The sequence below is a fragment of the Paramisgurnus dabryanus genome, chromosome 6 (assembly GCF_030506205.2).
Source record: "Paramisgurnus dabryanus chromosome 6, PD_genome_1.1, whole genome shotgun sequence".
NCBI classification, from domain to species: domain Eukaryota; kingdom Metazoa; phylum Chordata; class Actinopteri; order Cypriniformes; family Cobitidae; genus Paramisgurnus; species Paramisgurnus dabryanus.
The window spans coordinates 22,623,254-22,643,456 of record NC_133342.1 but is presented as its reverse complement, the minus strand read 5'-3'; the positions used below and the strand labels follow the sequence as shown (position 1 = coordinate 22,643,456).

At 39.3% G+C, this 20,203-nt stretch overlaps 1 protein-coding gene across 1 annotated transcript in view; it reads left to right on the top strand.

Moving 5' to 3' along the window:
• The window catches only part of dpydb (dihydropyrimidine dehydrogenase b), a 153,609-nt gene that overhangs the window by 110,120 nt on the left and 23,286 nt on the right, over positions 1-20,203 (top strand). The window contains exons 17-19 of the mRNA XM_065276109.2: positions 4,122-4,242; positions 4,659-4,778; positions 17,324-17,466. Of these exons, the coding sequence (XP_065132181.1) occupies positions 4,122-4,242; positions 4,659-4,778; positions 17,324-17,466 (384 nt within the window). The remainder of the gene's footprint in view (positions 1-4,121; positions 4,243-4,658; positions 4,779-17,323; positions 17,467-20,203) is intronic.

Below are 20,203 nucleotides of genomic sequence, written 5' to 3'. Positions count from 1 at the left end.
TCTTCCCAGATATAGACGGGGAAGGATTTCAGACACATTAAGCTTGAGGAGTCTCTCGTCCTCCGTTCTAACCACCAGCAAAGCACAAGCCCTGAGCTCCGAGCCTAGAAACCCAAGCTTACAAACACTTGTCAGCCGGAGGCCTTTAATAAGCTGTCATAGGCCTTCCCAGCGCCGCTGAGCTCCCCTCTGTGAGGACATTAAGTTCTTACAAGCAGCATCTGTTTCAGGGCCAGGCACCTGCCTCTGGCCCTAGTGCTCCGCTAATGCTTTTCTACCTTCCCCTGACCACGCTACCCGCTGTTAGCCACTATGTTTTAGCCCTGCCACCAGTGACCTACACTCACAGATGGGCTCACATACATTTCCACCTGCAGACATCTGGTGGCCAGCCTCCATTATGCTCCTGGAAATCTTAATGTGCTCTCAATCTTCTCTGCAAGCCTAAAGGTGCTGTTTTTTTCTCCCCACTCAAGCATTTCGTTCCTCGGATCGCTCGGGTCCCTGGTGCAGCTCTCCCCGATCACCCCATCTCCACCTCTACTCCAATTTTCTCTCTCTCTCTTTAGCCTCTGTTTTCTCTCATTTTCCCTCATCTTTTGGGTTTTTCTTGCTTCTCTCTGTAGACCATAGAACATTCTGGTTGCTACCCTCTGACAAGATTTAGTGTATGTGTTTATGTCTTGTTTGCCAGCCTCGTTATAAATGCTTGCTGCCCACATCCCTCCCACGGCCCATACTGGTGGCTATTTTCCTCCAATGCACCACATATCATCCCCTCATGTTCTTTAGCACAAAAAGAGAGCAGGCTCTCTCAGATCTATAGACCTCCGTAGTGAAGCATTGTTTGTTTGTCACAATGTGTCAGCGTCCACCAGATCAGCATGTAACATCTGCATTACAGTTGTTTTGTTCAGACTAGGGCTGTGTAAAAGTAAAAAAAAATTTGATCGACACGGGTTTGGGCTGATTCAGATTCGGCGTGGCTGAATGGCTAGTTGACTTATCAATCTTATAGAATTAAGAACATTTTTGGTGTCACCTCACCCCTGTTGAATGTGTAATGCTGCGTTTACACCAGCCGCAGTAGAGGCGCCAATGTTAAGTCAACGCAAAGATGCGATTACACGTGGATTATTATGCTGCATTTACACCAGACGCGCAGGAGGCGGCAAGTGCGAGTGATTTCAATGTAAAGTTAATGTGAAGACACGTTGATGCGCGTTTGGAGGTTCCGCAGCGCGGATGAGGCATTTAGCGTGGCGCGGAGTGAGCATATGGCGCGGTACGCGTTAATGGTGCTTTTTGTGCATTTTGCGTTTGACACGAATTTGCGGCTGATGCCCGAGTTGAAAAATTGGAACTTTGGCGGATTTTCACGCAGCGTTAACCACTCAGGAGCCTGCTTGCTGCTGTGGCGGAAGCCCCGCCCAGAGTCACTCATTCAGCATGAAGCCTTGATATTGTCCGTGAGCAGTCACCTGGAGCTAAACGACATAAGTTCTTATTTCTATAGAGACAGGAATAAAAAGGACCTCCCTTGGAAGAGTGTCAGTGAGGACATGGGCAACCTGGTAAGTTGTAAATACACATTTTACTTTTGAGTAACGTGACGTTTATTGACCCGCGCCGTTTATTTTCCCCCTACAGTAAGGTGACTAAATACAAACCGGTAACTCTCTCGATAAATGCACAATCAACATCAGCCATCCTGCAAACAGACAACCGCATAGCACTTGCCCCTCCCACAAGAAGCGGATTTTGCCTCTGACGCGTGTCAAATGCTAGCTTTTTCCACGTGTCTACTTCGCTCTACACACGCGAATGCATTCAAACTGTTCAAGCAGCAAACTAGGCGTGGTAGACGCGATTTTGATGCCTTAAACGAGGTTGGTGTAAACCCAGCATTATCCTGCGGTGCAGTACGCATGGTAGGCGAGTCGCGGATGGCGTGAAACGCGCAAATTGATAGTTGCCGCGGAAACAAGCAAGTTGAAAATCAGGACCTTGCTGTAGTAGTGACGTGATTACAGGAAGCGAGCGGAGTCTCAGTGGAGTCGCAGAAGCCAATCCCATGACGCGAATTTCCGCGCGAATGAAGCGAGTGAACTCAAATGTTCAAGCGTCCAACTACGCGCGAATAGCGGGTTTTTGTCGTCTCTACTGCGGCTGGTGTAAACGCAACATAAGGCATTTATAGAAGGATTGGTTTTGCATTGAAAATGCTACAGTGCAGTGCAATTAAAACAGAAACAAAGAGAACAAGACGGGTTTTTAAAATGTAAGTTAAAAGCCTTACTACTAACTTAGATAAACTAAGCAGCCAATCTACATAAATTAGTAAGCCTTACTCGATATTCGATAAATGGTGGGCAACTAGCTGACTGTCGTGACCCATTCCTAGTTCAGACTTTGTCAGAAACAATAGCTCAAGGGTAAGATCCACAATAAAGTTTCTTCTGCAACAATTACACCGAGAAGCACAGAGGCTGCTTTTCAATCAAACATGATGGGCTAAAACAAGTTAGACAATAAGGCTTTTCCTCATAAGCGCCTCATTTCTGTCTCTTTGTTTTCTTCTTTGTGCTAATCTCTGTCCTTTCACTCACTCTGACACTTTTTTGCCAAAAAAAGAGAGAAAAAACCCAGCAGTGTTTTATGGGCCCACACATGCTATGAACAAACACGCTCATATTCAGAGGAAAACAGAAATGCCCCGAAGCATCGCATTTCCAACAGATGTCTGAGGAGCCCGGAGCCTGGTACGACAGAGGCACATCACATTTCCATTTGGCACATCTCAGCCATATCTCTGAGTTATGACAGTTTGCGTTACTCTCAAGATGCGCGCCATTCAAATCTCATTCATTATGAATGCCAGTGATTTGGAGGGCTGCCATCACGTTGCTCTCCAGAACCACAGCACCACCAGAGAAGATTCAGCTTTGCTGTAAAACACACTTTATTTTGCTCCAGATGTTGTGAGAGATGTTATTTTCTTATTTTCATTAAATGTATGTAAAATAGATGTATACAGAATAAAAATAATACTTTGCTTTTAAGGCTAATTACAGCAGACAGTCAACACCTCTATGTTATTAGACTTAGATTAATGGTTAAGAAGAAATTATAAAAAATTAAATAAAAAATAACTAAAAAAAAGTTATTAGCGTTAGTACTTAACAGTGTGATTTCAGACACATGAAGAATTCCTTATTTTCCAATTATGTCTAAATGAAAAATTCTAAGAATGAATACATTAATATGTGCCAGGAAATGCTTTCTGAGACCTGCTGTTTTCTTAACATTGTGACCCCTGGAAGGATTGTTAAATTGCTTTGCATCCACTAGAAAGGTGTAGATGGAGATATTTTTCTGCTGTTTGTTGAATGAAATGCAAGACTGGGGGAAGGGAGAAGGAAAAGGCAGCAGCAAAAGTGAAACAGCAACAAGACGGCAGTAATGCGTTTCAGATGACGTGTTCAGACACAACAGCGTTTTTCTCCCTGGTCACATCTGAGAGTGTTCATGAGGGGATCGCTAAACCATTTGGAGTCTTTGGTGTGTTTGTGAGTGACTGTATGTGAGAAAAAAAAGAGAAGAGATTGAAAGAAAACACATTTTGTGCTTGGTGAATATTTAGGACAGCCTTGCTGTTCTGTACTGGCCCATAAGATGGTGGTGCACCTCAAACATCCCAGTTTTGTACCCTGTGTTTGGTTTTTACAGCCAGTGCCATTACCAAATATGACAGTGTAAAGCAGAGTGTGTATAGAAGGGATGCCAAAATGTAAGTTTTATAGAGACTTTCAAAATGAAAATTTCTATCATTTTAATTCTGAGGTAAAAATTTTGGTAGAACTTCTATGCAATAAAAATGAATGAGGTCCAGATGCTGTGAAGCACCTGAAAGATCAAAGTAGTTTATATAACAGCTATATGCTGAGTGCATCCGACAGCTTTTTTCAAGCTTAAACATTCACTAAACATAAATTTACTTTCATTGTATGGATAAAAAGTATGGACTTTCCGCTGTAAATAACTTTCTAAGTGATACGCCTTTGTAAACACATGAGGAGCCTGTAATGAGTTTTAATGAGTTTACACCCCCACCACTTTAGGACACTGAGCTGGTGCGAAACATCTGCCGCTGGGTCCGAGAGGCCACCTCGATCCCCTTCTTTGCCAAGCTCACGCCCAATGTCACCAACATTGTTGATATCGCCACAGCCGCACATGAGGGTATGAACAGCTTTACCCACATACAAACAGAATATAGGAATTTAACTTTCTTTTAGCTTACACAGATGCTTCTGTTTACTACTAAAACTTAGTTGGTGAAGGTTGTTTACCCATGTTAGTTTTATTTGCTTGTTACACTCTCAAAATGGTGGGTTGTTTTATCCTGTGGTTATGTCAAATATGGACAAACCCACTTATTGGACCAAATTAACTTTTTTTATAAACAAGCAATTGGGTTAGTTCATATTTAACCCAACCATGAGATCACATCGTATGATATATGTTTTATAAATAAGCTCCCTGCATCAAAAATGCAACATTTGCTGTTTTACAGAACTGTGATGTTATGACATTATTGTAAAAGTGTTTCTGTAGGTTCATCAATACAATATAGTTCAAGCTTCTGTTCTTTGTAGGAGGAGCAGATGGAGTCACAGCCACCAACACTGTTTCTGGACTGATGGGTCTCAAAGCAGATGCCACACCCTGGCCCGGGGTCGGCAGGGGTGCGAGAACTACATACGGCGGTGTATCTGGTAAGGTGGTGTGTATGTGTGTGTCTGAGTATATAGACCCCTTCAAGGTTTGTAAACATTGAATGACTATCAGGTGCGTGCGCAACATGGGGTCAAACTGTTCATACCATCCAGGCTTTATAATTTAATCTAACAGGGCTGAAAAATGATGACTTACCTGAAATGAAGTGAGCACTGCAAACACAAGCCTCTTTGATATTTGCATTTTTCCAGTCTGCACGTTAATTGCTTGCAGCCACTGATGTTGTATTTTTTTGTTTTTGAGATTCTACATGAATCGCGAAAACGTAACGGAAGACCTGATGCGATTTTCACAGCCCACGACGTAGGTAGGCATTTTTAACGATACCGTATAATACGCAACTCAATCTGCTGTAATGGCTTTTCTGACCCCGACATGCGCAGTGGGAACCGCCTGTGACGTGAACCGTGAAGGGGTCTATACATTTACTGGTTTCATTATTCTGGAGAACATTTAGGGTGCACTCACATCATCCTTAACCCAACCATACCCTGTGATTACACCCTTAGTTGCCACATGTCAAAAAAATGACTTTTTTATATTTTGGGTATTCTTACTAAATGCTCAAAATCTGATTATGTTTTGCTTTAAGTCTAGTAATGTCAACAGCTTTGTGTGATGGTTAGGTGTAGAGGTGGGGCAAATTATTAATAATCTTTTACGAAAAAATTTGGAAGTTAACATAAATGGCAAATATAGTAAACATACACTCTAAAAACAAACGGTGCTATATAGCACCAAAAGTGGTTCTTTGCTCGTAATCATAGAAGAACCATTTTTAGTGCCATATAGCACAGGTGAAGCACCAGTGAAGCACCTGTGTAGAACCATATAGTGCTATGTAGAACCAAATGTGGTGCTATATGGCCCCTATATGGTTCTACACAGGTGCTTCACCGGTTCTTCACCTGTGCTATATGGCACTAAAAACGGTTCTTCTATGGTTACGATTCAAATCAACAGTTTTGGTGCTATATAGCACCGTTTGTTTTTTTAGAGTGTTATATGCCTTGGCCTGCAATCTGATTACTGAGTAGGGTTGGGTATCGTAAGAAATTTTCCGGTTCCAATTCCGGTTCCATATTATAAACGAAATGGGAACATTAATGCACAACACTTAAACAATTTCGTTTGTGTTAATTATTTACTGTCAAAATATTTAAAATGTACACTCTAAAAACAAACGGTGCTATATAGCACCAAAAGTGGTTCTTTGCTCGTAATCATAGAAGAACCGTTTTTAGTGCCATATAGCACCGGTGAAGCACCAGTGAAGCACCTGTGTAGAACCATATAGTGCTATGTAGAACCATATGTGGTGCTATATGGCCCCTATTTGGTTCTACATAGGTGCTTCACCGGTGCTTCACCGGTGCTATATGGCACTAAAAACGGTTCTTCTATGATTACGAGCAAAGAACCACTTTTGGTGCTATATAGAACCGTTTGTTTTTAGAGTGTAAAGTGAATTAATATTTTTAGTCACTATATAATTTATTCCTGTTGAAGTAGTCCTCGTAAGATCCTACCTGGTGATGTGGACATGTTAGGAGCCGTAGTTCTCAAACATTCAAAACATATGATTAGAGATTTATATATGCTGGAGCAAGTGTTTTCTCACTTAATATTATTACTTGTACAGCAGCCTTTGCAGGATATAATTTTTGTATGTGCACACACACATTAATGCAAATAGGCATCAATATAATGTATATATAATGCATATACATATATTTTGAAATATAAAAATGTTAACGAGGATCAGATATACGTTTCTTAACAAACGTGCGTGTTCATAGGCGCCGATTGCTTTTCCGCTGGTGGGTGCTTGTCACAACGTCAAGCAATGCTTAGGTTACTTAGCAACGACAGACGCTCTGGAGCCCCCAAACGCTTTAAAGAGGACTGTACCGTCAACAGCCCTAGAATCCACACTTTTGACTTTCTTTTAGACATGTTTAACACTAAGTATACAAAGCTTACCTCAGCAGCGCGAGTGTTTTCTGTGGTAAGCTGTGTTAATTTGGTTGCGAAAAACTTATGAAATCTGTGCGGTTCAAGTTCCTTTTAAAAAACAGAACCGGTTCTAAATAAGAACTGGTTCTCAGTTCCCAACCCTACTACTGAGATGTCTAGACTTTGTCTGTTCAGGTCATCTTGCAAATAGATGAAGTACATACGGTGTTAAAGCATTGAGCTCTTGAAATAGATTATCAATATTGGTGTTTTACCAACTGAAATAAAAACACAAACCGAGCAAAAAACATTTAACAGACAGGTAAAATACTGGCTGAAAGAAAATCAAACATGTGGCCATTGATTGCGGCTGGGTTTTGGGGGCTTGTTATGTGATGTGATGTATTGTTTAATATGATCATGATTTTGTTAAATATTTATGTTAGTTAGGGGTGTCCTCGACTAAGGATTTACATATTCGAATCAGAATTGTCGAATCTTTCCATAGTCGACCGATAGTCGAATCATATCTATGTTTGTCTGCATGGGTTGGGAGGGGGCCAGACCAGGTACAAATTGGTAACTTTTATTTTCTTTCACAAGCAGCACACATAAACAACTTTCTGTTAAAGTGACCAAAACTGTCTTTCAAGTAATAAACGAAGACAAAACTGACGATGCATTTATATATTTATTTTTTAAGGTAAAATATATAATGCAACATTTGTTTATTTATTCCTCATAACATTTTAAAGCCACGATCTACAGAACATCACACAAAAATACATTTTGATAACTAAACCTAAAAAAATAACAAAGGTGATCCTGCCTTGGAAACTCCGGCTACAATTAAGTGTTTTTATTTAATTTGGAGAGAGAGCGTCAAACCGGTCATGACCAAAAAAAACGACAAATGAGAAATGACAAATAAATAATTTGTGATTGTGACTGTAAATGATAAAAACTAATCTTTATATACAATTCATTAAACGTTAATTTATAACATGAAAAACACTGAAATTAATGATTTTATAGACACTATGCGTTATTATTTAGCACAGAAATACCTGCTTGCTTGCTTGCTCTGACTTTGATCATCTCTGTATTCACTTTAGATACAGAAAGACCGGATGATATTATTTATTTCAGGAATCTCTTTGCTATCATTTAAAAGTGAACACCAACCATAATATTAATTCACAAGAAAGACATTCGTGTCAGGCAGAAATAGGTTCGGTGCAGATAGTTTCCGTTTCATCACCGAAATGTAAAAAAACGGCTTACCTGTTTTGTAGTTTAACTTTTGACAAGATAACCAAAATGTATGATAAATACATTTTAAAAACTTATACCCGTCGAAAAACATCCGTTTTTTAATGTTTAGTTTGATGAACTCCTAAATATGAGACGCAGAGTACCTAGCCCGTTCGGCTAAATTACATGCGCAAGCATGGCCAGCACGCAATAGCGCAACATCCATACAACGAAAAGCTATCCAAAATTTACAGACTTAAATTAGATCAGAATTTACGTTTATAATAGATACATTTTTTAAATAAAATGAGGTCAGAAGTAACAAAGTGCAGAACAAATATGCAAAATGCCTCAAGTGCACAGAAACAAAACACAAGCCAAATAGTTAAATCAGATAACCCAGAGTGATTTATAAATAAAATAAAATAAATTATTAAAAGAATAGAAAAGTATAGTCATAATATAATTGCCAGCTTTGTCTTTTAAATGTAGAAACAAAGAGGCAATGTTTTATTAACTAAGAAACCTCCGTGTAGCCCGGTCACAGGGGATGTTGGATTTATTAACGCATTTTAAAAATATTTATTGAAAGCTGCTACTTCACATTTATTTGCAGCATTATCATAATATGCAGTATATTAATATATTGTGAGAAAGCTGTTATATGTGAAATCAGACAATGTGTGCACCCATATACGGCCAAAATTGAATGATCCTTATTTCATAACACATCTGCGACGATTCGACTGTGAGATTGGTAGTCGAATCAGGCTTCTCCTATCGATGCATCGAATCTTCGACTATTCGGGGTCACCCCTAATGTTAGTATATAGTTTTATGTATTTATAGTATGATTGTGTAATTGATTGTAGTTTTTAAAAACAAAATATTTGGATTATTTTAGTAAGGTCTGAACAGGGACTAGGGTTGCAAATTGGCCTACTGGCTAGAAACCTTGCAACACATTTACACATATGATTACTGACTGTGATAATTATGTAAGTAATAATGTGCTCTGCATTGTCCCTGACAAATAAACGTATAAATAATAAAAAAAAAAAAATAAAAAAAATTTGATTTATCCAGTAGTAGTACCTATAGTAGGTAATCTATATTCAGTCCTTTCCAGAAAACACGATTATGCGATCGCATGATTCAACTCATAATCAGCCAAAGTCTGCATGTTTATCGGGGGCCGCAATACGCCTCACTTTCGCAGCATAAATTGCAGATTTCCGTGTGCAAAATATGTTGGGCTTGCATTATTTCATTATCCTTGCATTTTCGTAGCAAAAATCAATTGTATCTTAGCAGAAAGTAGAAAAATTTTGCACTTACTTCACACAAGCGCAGCCATTTCCCCTGTTGCCATAGGAAGATTATGAAGTGACGTGATTATGTGACGTGAACATCATTGAAAAGCTGCAAAATCTGCAAACAGTTTTTGCCAGTTTCTGCAGTTTTTGCAAGCTCATGCAATTTTTGCTGCAAAAATATGCCGCATATTTCATCGCATTTTTTAAGAAAACCAAGATCATGGATTTCTGCCCGCAACAATCACAAAAAAACTTTGCTTTTTTCTGGAAGGACTGTATATTGAATGAATCTCACCGCTAATGCCGGTACTGTCACACACGTTTTTTTTATATACTACCATCTGATGTTATTGCTACAAATACAGTCTGTGCCCTTAAAACTGCTTTCATTAGAAAACATTAATGTAAATTTATGTCTATAATGACTAATAAATACAATCTTCGTGGTCACACATTGTTAAACACCTTTGACCACCTTTATTTCGATTTTTTATGTAAATGCTTTGTAGTTTTGGCAATATGCACTTCAGTGTGTGTGTGTGTGTGTGTGCATGTGCGGTTGTGCATTTGTGTTGATGCTTCACCTCCACACTCCTTTCTCCCTTTCTGCCTTAAGCTGAGCTGCCACAGCGTCTGCAAAGGCATGGACAGGGTCAGAAACACAGCCTGCATTAAAAATTAATACCGGCACTATTGAGGCTTTGTTTTATGCAAGCAAAACTGACTGGCTGTCATATTTTTCACTTTTAAAGTCGTGTGGGCCTTACCGTGCAGCTCTCCCATGGGACCCAGCCTTGCAGCAATAGCCTAAGATGCTGCCTGAGACCAACCTATTGATCAGCGGGACCCTAAAGGGCCCATGTGGCCCCACATATTTTATTTGCTCCCAATACAGTAGCTCTCTTCAGACTTTTGGTTTCAGAAGCCCATATCCAGAGCACATAAACCTATGTGCAGATCATCCGGGGGCACATAAATGTGTGCTGGCTTGAGCTCTCTGTGAAAGTGCTTGATTCTCTAATGTATTCAGTAATTTAATGTTGAACTCAGCAGCATTGGCCGGATTTAGGGTGCTTTGATTTATGGGGCAAGTGGCATAAACTCTGAATGTGGGAGGAAATCAGTCTTTTCTTTGACATGTTTTTTTTTTTGCTCAAAACTTTTTAATCAGTTTCTGTATGAGGGTTTTGCATTAGCCACAGATGTTTAATATAGTCAGAGGGGATATGTCTAATTCCTCTCTATTAAATGATACCTTATTCGTTTTTTTCCCTCCTTGATTGTTCCCCACCTAAATTACCTCGTTAGAAAGTCTTTGTTTACATTTATGCATTTGGCAAATGATTTTATTCAAAGCAACTTGCTTAGGGGGTGTATTTACCAAACGAGGGGCAACCTTCCGATCTCGCTGATGAAGCCAATTCGGAACTGATTCAAACTGCAATTCATTGACTGGCCACTAGAGACTGGCTCCAAAAGGGAGTCAATTCCTATAGACCCCCATGTTAAAATGCCCAACTTTAGAGCAGAAAAAAATAGTCTACAGCCTGGTACAAAAATAGTTTTGGTCTGTATAGCTAAATTTGCCCTTCGTGGCAACTGTGAGGGGTGTAATTTTTTTGTTACTCATCCGTTTAAATTATATTAAGCCTTAAAGTTCTGGTGAGGCGCGGCCAAGATGGCGATGGCAGGCAATGCATACTTTAAGCTTCAAAAACGATCTTCAGAAACATATGGGTGACATCACGTACACTACATCCATTCCATCTTTTTTTACAGTCTTATACCAAAGCGTTTAAGAGTGACTGAAAACCCCAGGTGGAAACTGACTGTGGCCCCTTGCTAGCGTTTTTTCGGCTAAGCTTTTTGGTTGGTATGATACTTCTGCTTTGTATATCAGTCATTGAACAATGCGCTGGTTGGTTATTGTAATATTTTTCCCACCCCTCCTACACTGTGATTGGACGGCTGAGTTAAAAGTGACATTGATGAGCTGAGCGTTTCACCTGAAGTTGAACATTAGGCGCTGAGAAAAAAATATGCAGAGGCGCTGACAAAACCTGCCAAGTCCTGGTGTTTTTGAAAAGTGCAGCACTCCTTTGGAAACAATTGGAAATATACACCGGCTGTGGGCGTAAACGTTTGGTTTACACCCCCCCTTAAGTTATAAATGCTTTATAAGTATGTCTTCTACTAGCTGAGCTACCAAGTTGTTTTAACTTCATGCTGCGTTTTATTTTTTTTTCAGTGTGTGTAGTATAGAAAAATTATAGTTCTTTTCTTAGATGCAGCATCAAATTTAATCAAATCTTATGTGACTCTTTGCAAATTAAATGGTGTGTCCGATCTTAAACGTTGTGTCAGCAGTCTGTTGAAGGTGCACAGAATTAAGTGGCAGCAAACTCATTAAACTAATAATGTTTTCTTGTAATTGTGAATCTTGTGTATACATTACTGCCTCCATGTAACATTAACAAGTCTGTCATGGTGTACTATATACGGATGCAGTATTATTTGCAGCCTCTGTTTCACCTTAGCACAGTAAAGACAGCTTGACTGTTCTGTACAGAAAAACACATTGCTATGTTTATAATTATACTGATTTATGAGAAATGATTTGTGCTCCAGATGGAACCAATCCGGGTCCGGATCTGGGCCGTTGTCTGGTAATTGGTGACCTCTGGTCTGTTCATATGGCCACTGTATTTTTGTCTAGTTGGGTATCACACTGTGATTTCATTTAGCTGGCAGTGTGCTTCTCATTTGATGTGTGTTTTAATGATTGGTCATGCTGACCGACTACGCCGTTGTCACAGAGATGTTATTGCATCTCTTTCATTGTGCATGGGAAACCGTGTTCCCCAGACGCCCGGCTGCATTGCCTGCCGTAATTAACAGAGAGCCGCACCGTCCTTCTAGTCTCTTATTTGCTTTTGTTATCTGCTTGGGTCTTTTCGAGGCACAACATATTCGGATGAAGATAGAAATCGTGGAGGATGCTGAGACCCCACGCTCTGCCTTGCGGCGCGTTCAGAATTAATAATCAGAGTGTCTGGCATCGAGAACGGATGCTGCGCACTAACAGATGCCATTGATGGCCTCGTGGAGCTGTCAATCACCCCAGCCCGGGACTGGACTGAGGATGGCGCTCGTCTGTTGCTGTGCTACCTCATTTTGGAAGCTGTGATAGGACCTGCTTAGAGTAATGAGGTATTGATAAAAGATACAGAGAACCGCAGGGTTCAACATAGTCTCTGTTCTAAGCACAAACTGTGCTGTTCGCACAAGTGCAGTGTTGTTAACACCAGAGATCTGGTGGAGCAAAGCTCTTGCAATGCAAGTGCCAAGGGTTCATTTGCCAGGGAAAGCCTGTACTGATGCACACCCAGTTTACACCTGCTTTTGAGATCTATTTTGGGTAGGGCTTATTGCAGGTGTACTTTAAATCTGCTGGTTATGTGTGACTTTAAAATAAATGAACCATCTTTTTAAAAAATTGCCATTTGCATGAGCATTTACATGTTTACAAGGGGTCATGGCGTGAAAATCTGACTTTTTCCATGTTTAAGTGCTAGAATTGGGTCCCCAGTGCTTCTATCAACCTCGAAATTGTGAAAAAGAACAACCAAGTAACTTAGTTTTGGTAAGACATTTTTTGCAAGCATGTGTAAAATTAGGTTGTTCAGATTTCGCCTGTTTTGTGGGTTAGGTAGTAAGTCCAATTACAATAATACCGCCCCTTAATCTGCGCTAGCCAACCACGGCACTGCCATTTAGTGCAGATAGAAAGAAAGAGAGAGAGAGAGAGAGAGAGAAAAAAAATTAACAGCACAGTTGAGTTTCAATTTAAAGGTCCCGTTCTTTCTGTGTTTTTGAAGCTTTGATTGTGTTTACATGCGCAATGTAACATGTGTTTGTGTTTTACGTGTAAAAAAGCGGTATTTTTCACACAATTTACTTAACTGTATAGTGCTGTTTTCACTGTGCTCAAAACAGGCTGATGTCTTTCTTGTTCTATGAAGTCCCTCCTTCAGAAATTCGTATCGAGTTCTGATTGTGTAGTTTGTTTAGTGTGTTGTGATTCGATAGCAGATTAGCTTGCCGTTAGCTTAGCTGGCAACTGACGTATTCCTGTGGCGAAGTTTAGTCAAAAAAAATTTCCACTGACGTCATTAAAGCAGGAAGTAGAGGGCTTTAGTCCAAACCGGCCGTACGCTGGTTGAAGGAAATATATTGCCTGGCAGTAAACTTTTAGCTTTATTATTTTACAGGTATTATTTATGCTATTATGGCAACATAACACACTAACTATGGTTTAAAAAATGGGATCAAAAAGAATGTGACCTTTAAACAAACCAACATCATTGCAACCAGTGTTTGCATTTCATCAGCTCATTTGCATTTTAAAGGACACACCCAAAAACGGCACATTTTTTCTCAGACCTACAAAATGGAAATTTTAATATGTTATAATAAATTATCTGTGGGGTATTTTGAGCTAAAACTACACATAAGCACTCTGGGGACATCAAAGACTTATTTTACATCTTTAAAAAAAAATCATAATATGACCTCTTTAAAGTATACCTAAACATATCTAAAATCCGCTAAATACAGGTACGTCACAAAAAATAACAAAATTGGCTTAAATATTGCATGTAATTGGAAGAAACTAATCCACTGATTTATTCACATTTTATTTTCATATAAAGTCACATTTGTAGTCACAAAATTAGAAATCCTTCAAGTGATCGTATTAGTTGTCACAGCTCTTCTTAATACTAAGCTTAAACAGGCCCTTAAACATAGCTCCAGGAAACCCACGACCGTCCGAGCTAAGTTTAGCTCTTTGCCTGGCTGTGCCGCTATTGACATGCAGCGAACTTGTGCCGACAACTTCAACACAGGTACCGGTGACAAACAGGCGTGAGCGACCCTGTTTGACAAGGACATGTTAGGGTTGTCAGAGCAACAGGAACTGTCAGCGCGCCTGGTGTGAAAAAAGAACAAAGCGCGGGGAAGGACAGAGCGGGTGCAACAATAACATCACAACAATATCCCAGAACTGAAGCTTTTCTTAAAGGGAAGTGTTCTGCCTGACAACATTATCTGTGTCTGCTGACATCAGCCGACGTGTGCTTTGATGCCTTTCAACCTCGTCGCACGAGTTGTGTCCATATTAATGTGATTGTGACATCACTCAGAATACAATAGCCTTTCTTTCAATGAGCTGTAGTCTAAGCAGCATATGCACCCTTAGGCAAATGGTGTCTCACTGGAGCATTAGTTTGTAATTGAGCAACATTTTAAAAAAGATTTCTATTTAGTTTTCAAGGAAATGATAGGTGATAGAGCAGAAGACGGACAGTTTGAACATTAGAAATTATATTGTTTTTAACATTTTCATAAACTGTCAAAGCAGATATTTTTCAAATTTTCAAAATTGCTGTGTCTAAAAATGCAAACTTCTCTGAAAAAAAAATGTGACTGTCTGTCATCTACATAATGTAAAGAACATTTTGTGAAATTATAACCTTGATATCTTTAACATTGACTGAGTAGGGCCAAGTGAGAGATTGAAATTAAAATGAAATCAATGATTGAAATCAAACTTTGATGCTCCTGATCTCATTATTAGATTTCAGGACTTTTCAGGATTTCACAGGGTCACAAATGTTGTTACCATCATGTTTATCAAATATCCACTTAAAGTTTGATCAAGGCCATGATAAAATCTCCACTCTAGGACATGAGATGAATTTCTTTCTAACATAAAGAAGTTTCCTTTTTTTAAGATTTTACAGTAAGTTAGATGTTTTTAAGTGTTTTTAAGTTACCGTAAAACGCATTTGACTCCCACAGACATTAAAGTATGATCTGTTTAGGGCTTCAGCCTTGCGATCCAAGCTGTAGTAAGCCAAAACCCCCATCTCTAAATCACACCTAAATGGTTTTCGTTGCAAGCAAAGTGATGTGTTTTTTATGATATTGTTGTCGCAACAGACCAGAGATGACAAATTCTGCTTGACGTGCCATCCATTCAGCCAACAGGTGGAAGCGCTGAATAAAGTGAAGGCGGCAGGAAATGCCAGGGGCTTAGGAAAGCGCCCATATGTACATAATTAACCGTGCTGCATGGGGATGCAAAAAATACGTGCTGTGATTCAATCTATCTCCCCAATTTGGGGATTGTGTGGGTGATGAGCATCATTTAGCACACTGGAGTGGGGCTAAAAAGAAAGCTGTCTCGAACCGTCAAACGGTGGAAGTGGAGTTCTCAGACGAGCCGGCGAAATTAATGTGGACAAACGTACGGCTGTGATCAATGAATGGGAACCTGCTGGGAAAATGAGGTTAAATGTAATGTGATAAACACTTCCATCTGTCTGGCTGATCAGAAAGTCGCTCAGCTTTCATTAGGGAATCCTGCCATTCGGAGAGAACATGAGAGTAAAAGAGGAAGAGAAGGGGAGCAGGGTTGGTTGTGACAGAGCCTAGGTGATATGAAGGGGCTTAGACACCTGAACACACAATGGGTCTTGTACGCATGCACAAATGTGTGAAGTATCTTTCGATAGTCATATCTCCAACGTCTGCCGCACAGCATTCTTCCATCTTAGAAATATCTCAAAAATACGCCATATGCTGTCTGCATCAGATGCAGAAAAGCTTATCCATGCTTTTATGACCTCTAGAATAGACTATTGTAACTCGTTACTCGGGGGATGCCATGCAAATCAGGTAAACAAGCTACAGCTGGTTCAAAACGCCGCCGCTAGAGTACTTACTCGATCTAAAAAGTATGACCACATTAGTCCAATTCTGGCATCTCTACACTGGCTACCAGTTAAATATCGCATACAATTTAAAATATTACTAATCACCTACAAAGCCTTAAATGGCCTAGTGCCCTCGTATATTAAAGAACTACAATCAGAATACAATCCACCACGTAAACTGCGATCACAAAATTCTGGTTACTTAATTATCCCTAGAATATCAAAAGTGTCTAAAGGTGGTAGATCCTTTTCCTACTTAGCCCCTAAGCTCTGGAATGATTTACCAAATAATGTTCGAGTATCAGACACAGTCGAGCAATTTAAATCTAAACGTAAGACATTCTTCTTTAACAAAGCATGTCCAGTAAATGTACTTTTCCCGCAGTAGTTATTTTGTCTAGAACAAAGCACTCACATACCTCATATGGGTAATTTACTCTTGCCGCAATAGTTAGCCTGTCTGGAACCGAGCTGAATTAAACCACTATAATGTATGACACTTGCATTACATGCGAACGGCCCCTATGCTAATAGAATTCTGTTTTGGTCTCCCTGTCTCGTCCTCGACCCCGAGGACAATGAGACAAACAGACCCAGTTCCTGTTGCTGTGAAGGTCATCGCACCACTGATCTACTGGCTGTCCTTCAACGTGATGCCCAACCGATGCGCGACCAACGGCCACCGGCTGAACCAGTTTAATCCGCTTACCCGATTCCTATCCCTACCATGTCTATATATTATAAATATAAATATTAATTTCTCCCTAGGGTTTTTTGTCCTTCTAGGATTTTTTCCCATTGGGTTTTCTCCTAGGGGGTTTTTTAGTCCCAGGGAGAGTCAGCCAACTTTGGCTTAACTTAGCACTTTACTGTATACGTTACATTAATAATATGCTCGCTTACACGGTTTTTTATCCTTAGCCGCTATATTCTACTTCTTATACTATGTATTGATGTTCAATGTTCTCCTCTACATCTACTCATGTAAAGCTGCTTTGCAACAATTAACAATTGTGAAAAGCGCTATATAAATAAAATTGAATTGAATTGAATTGAAAGTAAGTGTTTTCATGCAGAAATAATGATTCATCAATACGCCTTTTCTATTTTAGAACCGACTTAATGCACAAAACTCCTGTTGACTCATTTTGATGTTTTTATATGTGGTGTTAGTTTGGTTTGTAAAGTCGCAACATTTCCCCTTCTGTATTTGTATAGGCAATGCAATCCGACCAATTGCTCTACGTGCTGTGTCCGCAATAGCCAAAGCTCTTCCTGGATTCCCTATATTGGCGACTGGTGGCATCGACTCTGCAGAGGCTGGATTACAGTTCCTGCATGCTGGAGCATCCGTCCTACAGGTAACCACTATCACTGATTATACAGGGTTAATCCTCCTGGAGCAACATGGGGTTAAGTGATTTGCTCAACAACACAATGAGAAGTCTTCCTTTGAAGGGTTTGAAGCTGTAATATTTTTGTTGCAAGCCTTTAACCACTAAGCCCTCTCAGCTTTGTAATATTTTCACCTGAAGGAGCATTGGTTCATGTGTAAACAAGTGAACAAATGATTGATCTATTAGGGGTAAATTCCTGTGTCTTTTTAAAGCATGCTGTGACGTTTTCGTTTTACAAAGGATGCAACATTTCAACGCAAGTTTAACACATCGGTTTGAAAGCATGCATTAAGTAGTCGGTCCTAATCAATCCTTAATAAGAAGCCTACTAACGGCTAACACACAGCGCCGCTGCAGCCGAGCAGCAACAACAATCTCGAAGCAAATTGCAATTTACAACATGGCTCTGAACAAGTTGTTAGTGCAAATAAACCCATTATCTCAACATGATGCCACAGCCTCCGAAATCTCTTTAAAAAAAATAAATCAAAACACTCTCATTATGTGCAGAAATAACATTTCACAAGTGCCTGGGAGTTCTGGGGGGAAAAAGATTGGAATTAAAACATTTTAATCACACCCACATGTAATAGCAGAGTGCTGGTGCGTAGTAATAGGAGAAATTGTAAAGTAGCCAACTCCACAGCACACAAGAGTTGAATCAGTGTCACCAGCGGGTTACGGGAACAACGCAGCTCCATTTCCTGCATGAATTGGATTAGACCGGCGAGCTGCTCTGATGAGCAACATTAACTCCAGATGCAAGTTTGATAGTGAGCATGGAAGTACAACTTTATTTATATAGCCTCTTTAAAAACTTGTTTACAAAGGCCCTTGCAGAATACATACTGTATATATCCCTCCGGTGCACATTATGAGTTAATGCTGCAATATATTTCACTATTACTTTTGTTACAAATGATAAAATAGCTTCAATCTACCGTATTCCAAACAAGCCTACTGCGTTTTTAAAAATGGGTGAGATTTCAAAGCAAAAGTGCGTATCACAAGCCTTAAAGTCTTGTATGATGTATTTAGATCATATACTGTATATGATAATTCAATAATGAAAGTGGTATTCAACAAATTGAACATTAGTTTGGTCTCTGATGTCACTTCCCGACCTCCCCACTGCAACGCTGCACAGGTATACAGTCACAAGCATCTACTCCAAACTAAGACAAAGTCACTTATATTAAATGAAGAAAGTAAACTTTTATTAACAAACTTTGTGCCGCCGCCAGCGCACTGTCAATCATCGCGCTGTCTCACGTAACTCATGTAACTCCTACTGCTCTGTGCCGCATGCATTATAAACAAGGAGCTCGCACTGTATGGTGCAGACGCATATCTGCACAGCTTGCGACGTTGCAGTGGGGTTGTGGAGAAGTCACATCACAGACCAAGCTAATAGATAATGACGTTCGTTGAACACTATTTTCATAATGAAAGATTATTGACAACTATGGAGAGCGGCACAGTGGGTAGCACTTTACTCCACATACTTCGGTTTTCTTCCACAAGCCAAAAACAAGCAGGTTAGTTGAGTTGGAGATGTCAAATTTCCCTTATCCCAAAGTGTGTATGGATCAACTTGTATATACAGTACTGTGCAAAAGTCTTAGGCCAGCATGCCAGAATTAGATTTGTTGTTTTTGCAATGTTATAGTAGTCATATATAATTGTTTCTTAGTCTCTTTAATAGAATACATCCAGAAAATACAGGAAATGTGTATACAGTATTAAAAACTGTACAAAAATGTAAACTGATGTGTCATGAGTAAACTCCCCTTCCACTTGAGTAATAGCAGGAAACTGCTGGATCTCCTAAACCTAAATAAAATTTAATCCTATTTTTTTACTTCATTCTGCTCAAAAACGCTCACAGATAATGCCTAAAGAAAACATTAAGTGCTGAAAATGTAATTTTAATTTTTTTTGTACATATTTCCTGTATTTTCTGTTTGTATCTTAATAAAATAAATAAAAATTAAATATGGATGGACATTAAAACTTCTAAAACAACAAGTCCAGTGGTGGTGGCTTTTTGCACAGTACTGTAAATTTACCGCCATGAAAATATCCATAGATGCTGGAATGGCATTAAAAATGAATAAATTATTGACTGTTTCTGCAGGGCTTATATATGTGATGTTTAACTTAAAATATATATCAGTATAGTTAGTTGCTACTGGTAATAATGTGTTTAATTATACCTAAATGATGAGTAGGGTGCTGCTCTTTCTAGTTTAGCTTAAAGTCACTTTTTGTTCAATTTTCCACAAATTCATCCTTTTTGTAATTCTGTGATCTTTGGTACTGTATTACAGCACTGTTATATTCTCGACTCCATATGATTTATCGCTTTTAGTTTAAATTTGTCTTTACTCTCAAGTCACCTTGAAAGCACCGTCTAAATAAATGTAAATTTATGGAAAGCATTCTGTACTGTAACTAGCAGTCAAAGTTAAAGTTGTCATCGTTTACATTGCAAATCGGTGAATAAAACAAAATGATGTTTCTGCAGAAAACGTGTAGACGTGTAACAAATTGACCACAGGTTATACAGTACACGTCATAAACTATGAATAATAAACACAACTGTGTTTTGCAAACAACAAATAGATTGAATACGTATTGATGTATTTATACGCTTAGAATCATCATCATCATTTGTTTAATACTGCTCCTAAGTCTTATG